General features: G+C 42.3%; 1 protein-coding gene across 1 annotated transcript in view; it reads right to left on the bottom strand.

Moving 5' to 3' along the window:
- ino80 (INO80 complex ATPase subunit) overlaps positions 1 to 11,570 on the bottom strand; it is a 42,305-nt gene that overhangs the window by 24,162 nt on the left and 6,573 nt on the right. Inside the window, exons 12-26 of the mRNA XM_034900783.1 lie at positions 11,358 to 11,425; positions 11,025 to 11,246; positions 10,596 to 10,676; positions 10,046 to 10,141; positions 8,636 to 8,695; positions 8,329 to 8,471; positions 7,063 to 7,147; positions 6,829 to 6,946; positions 6,546 to 6,631; positions 4,802 to 4,969; positions 4,312 to 4,445; positions 3,901 to 3,968; positions 3,625 to 3,718; positions 3,190 to 3,486; positions 2,964 to 2,988 (exon numbers count right to left, since the gene is read on the bottom strand). Coding sequence (XP_034756674.1) covers positions 2,964 to 2,988; positions 3,190 to 3,486; positions 3,625 to 3,718; positions 3,901 to 3,968; positions 4,312 to 4,445; positions 4,802 to 4,969; positions 6,546 to 6,631; positions 6,829 to 6,946; positions 7,063 to 7,147; positions 8,329 to 8,471; positions 8,636 to 8,695; positions 10,046 to 10,141; positions 10,596 to 10,676; positions 11,025 to 11,246; positions 11,358 to 11,425 — 1,745 coding nt within the window. The remainder of the gene's footprint in view (positions 1 to 2,963; positions 2,989 to 3,189; positions 3,487 to 3,624; positions 3,719 to 3,900; positions 3,969 to 4,311; positions 4,446 to 4,801; positions 4,970 to 6,545; positions 6,632 to 6,828; positions 6,947 to 7,062; positions 7,148 to 8,328; positions 8,472 to 8,635; positions 8,696 to 10,045; positions 10,142 to 10,595; positions 10,677 to 11,024; positions 11,247 to 11,357; positions 11,426 to 11,570) is intronic.

Raw genomic sequence — 11,570 nt, 5'->3', positions numbered from 1 at the left:
CACACACACACACACACACACACACACACACACACACACACACACACACACACTTAGTTCAAATATACTATCTCACAAAACTTAACACAGTGATTATGTCGGAGTTGTGAAATGTATGAAATTGCTAATAATTTCAAAAAACATTCTCAATGGGGTTTTGCTTTTTTTATTGGGCAAAGTGAAAGAAAAAAAAGAGGTGCTGCAAAACAGAGTAAATAAACAGATAGAGGTTAGAGAGTGCAGCGCTCATGTTTTTGTTTTTTTAAACAACTCTAACAGTATATTTGAATTTTATTGGGTACAAGCCTAAAAGGTTATTGAAAATGTCAGCTAAATGCTTCAAATGCCGCTTATAGGATTTCAGTTGTCACAGGATAAACACCACAAAGGTAGGTGTGTGTGTGTGTGTGTGTGTGTGTGTGTGTGTGTGTGTGTGTGTGTGTGTGTGTGTGGCCACGGTGGATACACAGTGCCACCTAATGGCAGTTTATCAAATGATATCCATTCCAGCCAGACTCCGGTCAACTCCATGGGTTAGTAAGTATTCTTTTCTCTGCTTCACTGGACTTGATAGGTCAAAATGTGTGTGTTGCAGCATGCACCAGAGCAAATACTGGTTTCTGAAGCCAACATGTAGCCAATACATTATGAGTATTAAAGGGTTTAAAACTTTAAACAAATAAGATTTTAGAGCTCTCTGTGAGAGAAAAAAAAAAATAGATGTTCATGAATATATTTCTTCATAATTCATACAAGACATAACATAGGGAAATTACTGTGTGTTACCAGTTCAAAAGTGGTAACAGAGATAAAAGTGAAACACACATCAAATACATATTGTATGACATGATATTGAAGCCTCAGAAGCTATAAAAGTAAAACATGTAGTGAAAATTGCCAGGTTCTCTCAGCCTCTCAACGGGAGCAGCAGGACAGCTGAAAGCAGTAGTGAGAACACTGTCGAGTCCACAGCCAGAGAGAGAAGAGCCAAGCAGAGAGAGGCACTGAGAGCCAGCAACACGCAGCTTCAAAAAGAAAAATGAGGAGTTGAAAGAAGTAAACTGCGGGGGCGAGCAATTTTTTTTTAGAAGCTTGTGTGGGAGTGTGGGGGTCAGCATGGCCATACAGTATTAGCTCTCCAGGTGTCTCTCTTCTTCTCATATTTGAACTTCTTAAATATTTTTCTGCTCGGGGGGGGAGGGGGGGGGGGGGGGGGAATCTAGGACACCGGGCAGCTGCCTGACTCGGTGTGTCAGGCCAAGAGAGGATGAGGTGGATGGAATAACCCCGACAGCAATTTCTCCTGAGTTGTTTCCACCCAGAAAAGTTAAGTGAGAACTGGTGGAGGACGGTAACGTGATACACATCTGCCAGTTTAGGAACTGTTTAAGCAAAGAACAATTACTAATACAGTAGATCTGCAGCTGTCTGTATATTTAAACTGGCACCTATGCTTTGTATTGTCTCTTTCTCACCCACAGTTAGGTTTCCAACTTGCCAAATAATACAAAAGAATTGGAGGAAATATGGGATGTCTCAATGTAAACCGGTGGTTTTCCTTCAGCAGAATCCAACACATATGAAAGCATTTGAGTGCAGAAAACCAACTGTGATTTGCTCCATTTATCCTCTAAGAGACTGAACTGACAAACATTACAGACTGCTAAGCTACAAGAATAGTTTGATGGAACAATATACATCTTGTTTCAAAATCTCCCATAAACCAGCAGCATCACATTGGTGTAGGGCTGCAGGATTATGGCCCAAATGATAATTACGATTATTTTGTCACGTTTATCACAACAAATTTTATTGTCAAATTGGCTATTTTTAACTGCTTCCACGTTCAAATTGTGCTACATTCCTCCTATGTTGAAGTTTTCATGTATGTGTGTTGCAGCTGTATGTATATGCAACATACAGCTGCAACACACATAAATGAAAATTATCGGAAATAAATAGCCTTCACTTGTTTTCAACAATAACTGATTAAAAGAGTTAGGGAGAGAGAGGGAGTGCGATGGATGTATAGCCTACACACAGTTACACACGTGGTGTGTATGAAATGTCTGTTTGACACTGCGCTGCATTTTTATGAACTATGATATTCTGGCCATGGTTCACATCTCTCACCCAGGTCCAGGTCCAGGTCCAGCGGGCTCCGTCTCACACGCTATTATTCTACCCACTGAAGTTAGTTGCATTCAATAACTTCTTCTGTGTTTTTCGCGGTGGCCGCCGCGAGTTACCAGCAGAAACACTGGCACAAATACATAAGATTTGCCTCTCATGCTTAACAATATACAGCTGTGTTAATAACAATTAAATCTGTGGACAAATGTCAGAAGTGTGGAGAAGGCTGTGTCTCTCCATGTTCCTGGGAGCCGTGTGAGTGAATAGGGGCGGGGCTTACTCTGTCCTCTGTGACTGTCTACATCTAGAAACTAAGGTGCGCGGTGCAGGGAACAACTCTGACTGGCACATGATCAGACAGTGGTTTACAGAGCGGTAGATTGGCTTTGCAAAAAACTGGAGCCTTCTATAAACGGAATGATGACGCATTTGAAATATCGCAAATTTGACCGTTAGAAGACAAAAATTGTAATAGTGATTAAAATTTGATTAATTGTGCGGCCCTAAATTGGTGCCATAAAAGGTCTACCATATACCGAATCGACACTAACTCCAACCTCTGTTACGACCATCAGTGTCCTAAGAACCAGCTGCTCTGTAAGCCCTCTAGCCTCTGGGGTGATGAAAAACACAGCAGTCAGCCAAATAGTTTCCATATCACACCAAAATATTTGAATGGCTATTTATATGACTATTATGTGTATCCAACGCTAAAATTGTATCAAAAACGGAAGGGCTTTCCTTTCCAGAAATAGATGCATACCTGCTCTGGACGAGAAACTAAAAATGTTAGTCCTATTTTTTCTCTACATGTCTGACACTAGCAGTACAGAGTGATGCTGGACTGCACAGACCCTGGACACATATAGAGAGATTGAGAGGACAATGTTACCGGGTCACGGGTCTACAAAGGGCTCAGGTTCTACACTGCAGACCAGAGGAGGGAGATGAAGCCGAGGGCAGAGGGCAAGCTGTGTGGCCAAACACTGACTGATGCTGTTTGGGAAAGATTTTAAAATTGTCGGCTGGAGTTCCTCCTGTCTGCCATACACCCACATCCACTGCAGATGGCTACTCAAGGGGGGTTTGAACGTAGATGTTTGTATGAGTGTGCGTGTGTGTTGTGTGTTTCTCACCTGTAGAACAGGGCTGGTGTTCGTGTTCACGAAATTGGTGGGTCTGTTCAGCCACAAAATGAGGTCCTTGCGAGACAGACACTTGCTCCTGGGCTGTAACCTCCCGCCCTCCACCCGCGAGAGTCTGGCGTCCTCCTGACCTTCTTCTTCAAGGCCAAACAGACGCTGATGGTGTAGCCGATATGCCGCTTTGAGAGACAGAAAAAGGGCTAACCATCTGTGAAAGAAAATAGAAGGTGCCAGGAGAGGAAAAGATAGAACTACTTTAAAGTATACTGCTATTACCATATCTACTGTGTAAAGTTGGCAGTTATTGATTATTTAACAGAAGTTAAGCTTGGAACTTAAAGCCCACCTTGCTAAGGTGCCTTGCAGCATTAGATTGGACATCTCAGCCGGTGACACGTCGATGAAGCGCAGGAAGGAGAAACAGCTTCCTTTGTCATCACCTGGAGGGGTAAAAACAGAAAAAAGAATGTAGAATATGAAAACTAAACCAAGAAACTAAATAAAGGACAGGAGGTGGAAATAACACACAGGGAGAAGAAGAAGAAGATATGATGGGAACAGAGGAAGAGGAGCAAGAGGAGAAGAAGAGAGGACCTGGGGTGAAACTACACCTGGTTCTCACCTTTTCTGTGAAAAAGAGACTGCTGGATGTGATTTGGAGAGAAGGGAGACAACAGCACTTGAAGTAACCTGAGGAGGAAGTAGAGACAGACAGAGTTACAGCACTAAACGCACTACAAGCAACAGAGACTGAATTGTCTTGCGTTTATAAATTCCAGACTCCTCTTAAATTCCAGTCCGATCCTTCCTTTCCGAGTATGAATAGCTTTATTTGGGACAATAGCTTGGATCAGTAAATGTGCGCAGGAACAAAGATTTGCCCATAAAAAGGAATCAACAGTGCTGAACACAGTAATTTCAAATGTGAATCTAACCCTATTCAAACAACGCAGCATGTAGAAACTTGGAGAGACCTGTTGTCACGGGCTTTTGAGCACACTTGTCAGAAGTGTATCTGCGTGGAAGGACTTACTTGTTTTTGGCCTGGTTGTGTGCGTGGACGAGGCCATGACGGTGGAGGAACTTAGACATGATGTAGGGCTTAAGGGACATGTGGAAAGGAGAGCGCGTCTCCTGGCGCTCAAACAAGTCAGGGTGGTTACACACCTAAAACGCAACAGACGGTGTATTTAGAAGGATAAAAAAGGCACCAGCAGGACTCAAAGACTGCCAATTCATTGTTTTTTTGTACATCTTAAATTGTATTTCCACTCATAAAATGTAGCTCTATTATTACTTTTGGAACATCCTTTGAAAATCTGCTGTACAAAAAAAAACCAGTTTTAAGTAATATGATACTTCCAAAAAATCCTCAATCTATTAGGATTAATACCAGCCCTTAATCATCGGGACTGCTGCGTCTGAGAAAACAACCCATGCTCTTTCTAGCCGTGAGCGTCTTGGTCGTGCTTGGTTCTATTTTTGCACGGGAAGCCAAAAGAAGGCCCGGCCCCAGCTCGTACCTTCCTGAACTGCATGACCAGGTTCATGAGGGACGAGGTGGTGCTGTGGGACTGCTGGGCCGTGCCCATAGACGACTGCAGCAGATCCTCGATGGAGATCTTGTTCCTCAGAGCCTGGTAGAGCAACCTCTGCCGGGACGTCAGCTGGCAGTAGGTCAGGATCTCGATCTGGAGACGGAGCGGGAAACAAGTGTTTGTAAAAAATAAATTAAAAAATAAAGTCTTACACCGACTAAGCTATTAAAACTGTGCTACTAAACCAACATCATTACTACTATCTTGCTGATCCCTACTAATTTTACAATTTCATTTCTTCAAAAAATGATCACAAAAATGATTTTAATGGGCTAATGACACTGTGAAGTGTCTATGTTATTTGTTTTTGTTTAGTTTTTGGCTGATAGAGGATGCAATTATTTTAGGATGAAATGAAACAAAAAGGAAGGATGTGTAACATGACAGTATATGATATAATAAGATATCAAATATCCCTTGGACGCGTTCCCAGTCACAGTGTATTGTTTGTAATTGTTTTTCACTTGTTTATAATTTCTAAACGTCAAGAAAACAAAAATAGGTATACAATATTTTTAACAAAATACATTGGTGTCAATATTGCAGAAAATTTTAGGATTGATTATTGGTGCTTTTACAAAATATTTACAGATAAATGATAAATTATCACCAATAGTGAATATACAAAGACTAAGTGGGGAAAGGCAAATAATAAAACAGCTAGAAAGTCCAGCAACTTCAGAAAATGACATCAATTTACTGTAATGCAGGCTTTAAAAAGGAAGAGACATATTACAATGTCCAAAATCAGAGACGATTGCTAGCCTCATATATCGATAGAACATTGATGTTTTGCCCAGCCCTGGACAACAGTGAATGAAAATGTTGTTCTTTGGACCTGGTTAGTAAAAAGATTGATTTACAAAGTAATGCTTGGCTACATGTGTAACATGTGGCAACAGTGAAGACAAATGATCCAGCGTTACTGCTTTGTTATCCCTCCACTGAACACACAGTATTTTCACAAACACAAATCTCTGGTTTTATCTAGTGTCACGCTTTGATGAAAGCAATGAAATCGAACATCAACAAACTGCAAAAACCCAACCATGAACCACAAGTGAACTTCGCCGGTTCCTATTGGCTTCAGAGTGCTGCCAAAGCAGGAGAAATCAACAAGTGGAGAAGAAGAGGAAGAGGGCTGGCAGGACTGCATGTTGGTGCGAAGGAAAGCGAAAAAGACCAATGTGGGGGGAGCGGTGAACTCTGCCATTCTTCTGACTCTGTGTACCAAGACTCCCACAGCGTGTGAGTGAGAATGTGTCTTGTGTGACAGCAAGAGACTCCCAGTCCAACATCTGTCGAGAGGATCTGCCAGCACAAGCTTAATACAACACATTTCTGTGTCAATGAGGTGTACAAGGAGACGGATGGAGGAAGAGGGCAGGTTTTAATCGGGAGAGGAAAGAAGTAGGGAGACGTGGTATTGACAGAATGTAATATTATATCAATTTGTCCAATCGTGAGGCACAATCTTTATGAAAAACCTGAATCCCGTTTAGATTACACCGTGTGGAAAACCTTTTCCTCAAAATACGGTAAAAACTGTTTCTGTCATATCAAAACTGAGACTTGCTATTGCATTAGTGTCCAATTGTCCAAATACCTGTGCAGCTCTGGACAAAAAGCATGGTTCAGTAAATACAGAGAAGAAAGTTGGCTCGTCTACCTTGTCCGACAGCTCGTTTTCCACATCCTTCTTGATTCTGCGCAGCATGAAAGGCTTGAGGATCATGTGCAGTCTGGAAAGTTGGTCTGGAACACAAACAGACAACCGTGTTTAGCTGCAGAACATATCACACGCAACACTGAACAAAGATAAAAGTGCAATGTGGGCATACAAATGACAGAATGTCTGTACAAATGAGCTGGAAAAAAAAAAATCTTGTGTCGGCGGCCGGAAAATAGGAAGCAAGGAAAAATGTTTCCGAGACCCAAGAGTGTGTACTCACTCTCGTCTATGGCGGACTTGTTTTCAGCGTGGCTCTCGATGTCCTTGGAGAACCACTCGTTAAACTCTTCATGGGAATCGAACAACGTGGGCATGATGAAGTGCAGCAGGGCCCACAGCTGAGAGACAGTAATAACACGCAGCCGTCAACAACTCTTTTTTTGCTCACATAGACTCGCATGAGAGCACACGCACGCACGCACGCACACACACAAACACACACATACACACACACCTCAGCCATCGTGTTCTGGATGGGCGTCCCGGTGAGCAGCAGTCGGTTTCGACACTGGAACTGCAGAAGGATCTTCCACCGAACACTAAAACACAGTGGGAAACAGAACTGTGATCACACCCATTACTCAAGTTGTGGAACACCATTTGTACGCAACTGTGTGTTTCTCATTTCAAGATTTAAACCTTTTCCAAACATTTTGTGACCAGGTTTGTAGAATATGGCCAGTGTCCAATAGTAGCCATGAGATGATGCATACTTATGTAGTTGTACAGATGAACAACTACATTTTCACAAAGCTTTTCAGACTTTTTGTGGATTTTCAAAACGTTTTTAAAAAGGACCATGTCGCAGTTCTGCATGTTCAAGCCAGGGTATTCCAACTGCATGTGAAATCTATTTAAAAGGAACTCATGTTAGCACAGTATAAAAATCAACTCGCAGAGACTTGAAACTCACCATTATATTTTATATAACTATGTTCATTTGTGTCCTTAGTTAAGCTGTACAAAAATAAGTCAATCTGCTGAAACTAGTGGTTGATCTGGGAAAGGTGCAACTAAAAAATGCAACTATCAAGTGAAATCTTCAAAATTGTGAGAAACTTTGGAAAAAGTATTTTAAATATATAGTTTGACTCCATTTAAAGGGGAACTATGCAGTTTTTTTAAGCTTAATTTACCTTAACTGAACCTCTTCGGAGTAATTGGAATGGTTATGTGACTTTTTTCGGTTTGAATGGGGGTCGTCTCCCCCCTAGCGGGTCTGAGTGGGAAATCCACCCTTGCAACTTTGGGCCGCAAGCCGTCGGCCGAATTGTCAGGAAGTATTGCGTGATATCAGGTCTCGCGATGTAACAAATGGCTTCACGGCACTGTCCACATACACCCATTCAGGTACCGGCTAACAAGGTAGCGATGGAGTTTTTCACACTATCATCATGGCTGAGCCGGCAAAAAAAGGAGCAGAAAACTAGGAAAGCATTGTTGGAAGAACAGAAAAAGAGGAAAGAGCAGACTGACTGAGCGAGGAGTCAGGTACAAGTAAACATAGGTGTGAGCTATCAAATACCTATTCTGAAGCTGCAGGGGGGCTCTATAGAGAAAACTGTAAGCAAAAAGCGAGAAAACAGCAAAGAAGTGGCCGAAACTGCATAGTGCCCCTTTAAGTAAGTGGGCTAAAACAACAGCATGGTCCTCTAAAATCAAGTGTTGGGTAACCCCGCGATGTGTTCATGACGACACAGCGAGCGTGTTAATATTTTACCTGGTGCTGCTCTTCAGTGCCTGGGCCTCATCCAGAACCATGTACTGCCACTTGACCCTCTGAAAGTACTTGACGTCCTGGACCACCAGCTGGTAGCTTGTGATCACCACATGGAATGGTGCATTTTGCGTGTAAAGGGTTTTCTATTCAGACATAGACAAAACATAGATAGAGACATAGTTATAGACAAGAAAAAGAAAACCACAATAGGATTTATAGAGTAAGCAGTAGTACAAAGCATTTCATTACATTGTATCGTCACAACATTGGGTGTTCATAATCATCAACATTGTCTTCTCCTCCTTACCTGGCTCCAAAATTTCCGAATCACCTTGCGATCGTGTGGATTCCCCCAGTATGGCAACACCTAAGGGACAAACCAATGAAGAAACAGTGAATCAGCTCTGTCAAGAAACTCACCTAACCTAGAGCCCAACTTAGATCTCGCTAAACGCTTACTTCTACATTCAGCCATGTAAGAAAAACAGAGCTACGCTGATGTTCCCAAGGGAAACATTTAGGCATAGCAACATGTATGAATCACAGCTTCTGTTGTTGAGTAGATAATGAAATGTGATGTGAAAAGATTTACACATCATTACATCACTCAACGCACGCTGGAATTCCATTGTTTCTAGTCAGTCTTGCTTTGAGTTTTCAGGAAGCTTATCTTCAAATGGTGTAATAGGGTCTTTTCACACTTCATTAGCAACACAGACTAGAATTGATTTATTTTCAAACTGTGTGTGTGTGTGTGTGTGTTTAAGTATATCCGTGGGGTCCAAAAACTGGGAGTCCAAGTTTACAAGGCTGTTTAAGGGTTAAGACTTTAGGGTTAGAATAGGTTATGGTTAGGGTGAGGGTGAGGGTTAGGCATTTAGTTGTGATGGTTAGGGTAAGGGACGAGGGAATGCATTATGTGGAGTGTTAGGGTTATAATGATAGTTCCACAAAGCTGTGTGTGTATATGTGTGTGTGTGTGTGTGTGTGTGTGTGTGTCTGCAAGCATAGCCGACATATTTCAGAGCTCCCCTGGGGTCACGAATTCATAACAATCCATGCTCACGGTTTAATAAACGTGAGCAGAGGAGAAAAGATATTCACAAATTCAAACTTCTGGGATCAATTAGTCTATAGCAAAATGATGTCAAATCACAAATGACACATCTTTCCTAACGTAGTAAGGTTAACAATGAGCTACAGACAAGTTTTCATCAAAACGAGCCGTCCTCCAACCTGGAGAGACAAGACTTTCTCTAGCAGCAGCCGGCGGTGCTTAGACGTGAACAAACAACTATTTTCCTCAACCACCCCCTGAGGGGATCTGTAGCATATTAATGTGTTTGATAAAAAATGTTTTAAACATTAAAGAATGCCTGTCCAAGGCCTGTTAAGACGTGCATAAAAGTGTTTACAAGTGCAGCCATTCAAAAGTCAAAGTGTTAACAGCTTTGGAGTCATAACATAGGCTACGCTACCAATGTCTTGGTACAATACTGCCCCCTGATGGATAGTTCTAGACATGCTTGCAGCTTTGAGGCCTTTATCCTCGTCAGTTCTCAGATGTTTGACAAGAGCAATGCAACACCGGGTTCATTAGTGGAGTGAAAACCACTCAAATAAAAGGAGAAAAATAAGGAAGATTCCCGCGGACGTGTTTTTGTGTGTGCAGGTTTTTCCGCTGCCGTGCTCACTCAGCAGGGTCAAGAATTCTCACCTTGAATTTGGGCACAAAGCGGGTGAACTCCTGATGCCAGTTGTTGAGTGTGGATGCAGGAGAAATGATCAGGAACGGACCCCAGATGTTGTCTCTCTGTGCATGAACAAGAAAAAAAGAATCCGTCGTCAGCCACCCCAACAGGTGGTCTTTGTTATGTGTGTGTGAGCCCCCGATAACAGGAAACCCTGGCGGAACACGGCATGCATCTCCCTGTCAACGATAGCTTAATTCTGAAAAGCACACATTTCCCTGAATTCCTTTTTTTTTTTTTTTTTTTTTTTTTTACTGGTTTTGGTGCTCTGAAACGTAACGATCTCAAGTGGTGGAAAATCAGCTGTTTCACAACAATGATATAAAGAAATGTGAGTCATCGAGTGAAATGCACAGCCAGTGACAAGGGACTGGTTAAAGGATGCAGGTGCACAAAATAGCTGGATGTTAGATGTGTTCATAGGTCAGTAAAAACAGCACAGACAATTGAATATTCCACAAAACGTTTTGGAAGTGTGTGATGAATGAAAGCCTTTGGCCTGGCGCTCTGGCTCACCTCTGCTAAGTGTGCCAAAAGGGCGATACTCTGGACGGTCTTCCCCAGCCCCATCTCATCTGCCAGGATTCCATTGATTCCCTACAGAGAGAGGGAAACAAAGGAGAGAATATATCATTCAATGTCATTCAATGTGTATAAATAAGCACATAATAAGGAATCATTTGAATGCCAGAAAACCCTTCACAGACTGCATCCATTCACAACATCTGCTGGCCAAAGAGAACACTGCAACTGATTTATCATGTTAGTGCTTTCACCCCATGTGAGTGCAGATAATTCCAGGTTATTCTAATGCCATATTATAAGTATACCCTTACAAAAGCATTTCCATTGATTAGCAACTCATACCTCTAGCCACAAAAAGACAATCGATCAAAAACAAACAAATCCAGACAGGTCTCTAACGTGAAAGACAGACGTGGTTACCTGCTCATAGAGGTTGGCCAGCCAGTTCATGCCCTTGAGTTGGTAACCCTTGAGTTTGCCGTTGAAGATAGTGGGCTGAGGAATGTCTTCACCTGCATGGATGGACGGGTTAGAGAGGCTGTAGCTCTCTCCGAACCCAGAGCCGGCGCCTGAGGATGGGCCCACTGCTGAATGGAGCGACGCACAGCGACTGTCCTTAGCCTCCTCATCAAACATCCGCGTCTACGGGGAAACAGCTGGGGATTAGCACTGTACAGACAGGGTAGTGTGTGTGTGTGTGTGTGTGTGTGTGTGTGTGTGTTTGTGTGTGGATGTGTGCGTGCGTCAACTTACTCTCTCTTGATGAATCTGGTAGGCTTCTTTGGCATTCCTCAAGGCCTGGGACTTGTAGTAATCGCTATCTGAAATCGCACACAATCGACTTGTGCATTAAACAAAAGAATCAAATTTAAGCCCACATTTCTTGCATATAATCAATAGCATATTACTCACGTCTTAAACAATTTTGCAAAGAAATACCATGTATTTTCTGACCAAGCAGACAAT

The sequence above is a fragment of the Etheostoma cragini genome, chromosome 18 (assembly GCF_013103735.1).
Source record: "Etheostoma cragini isolate CJK2018 chromosome 18, CSU_Ecrag_1.0, whole genome shotgun sequence".
NCBI classification, from domain to species: domain Eukaryota; kingdom Metazoa; phylum Chordata; class Actinopteri; order Perciformes; family Percidae; genus Etheostoma; species Etheostoma cragini.
This window is presented reverse-complemented; position numbering and strand designations above follow the sequence as displayed.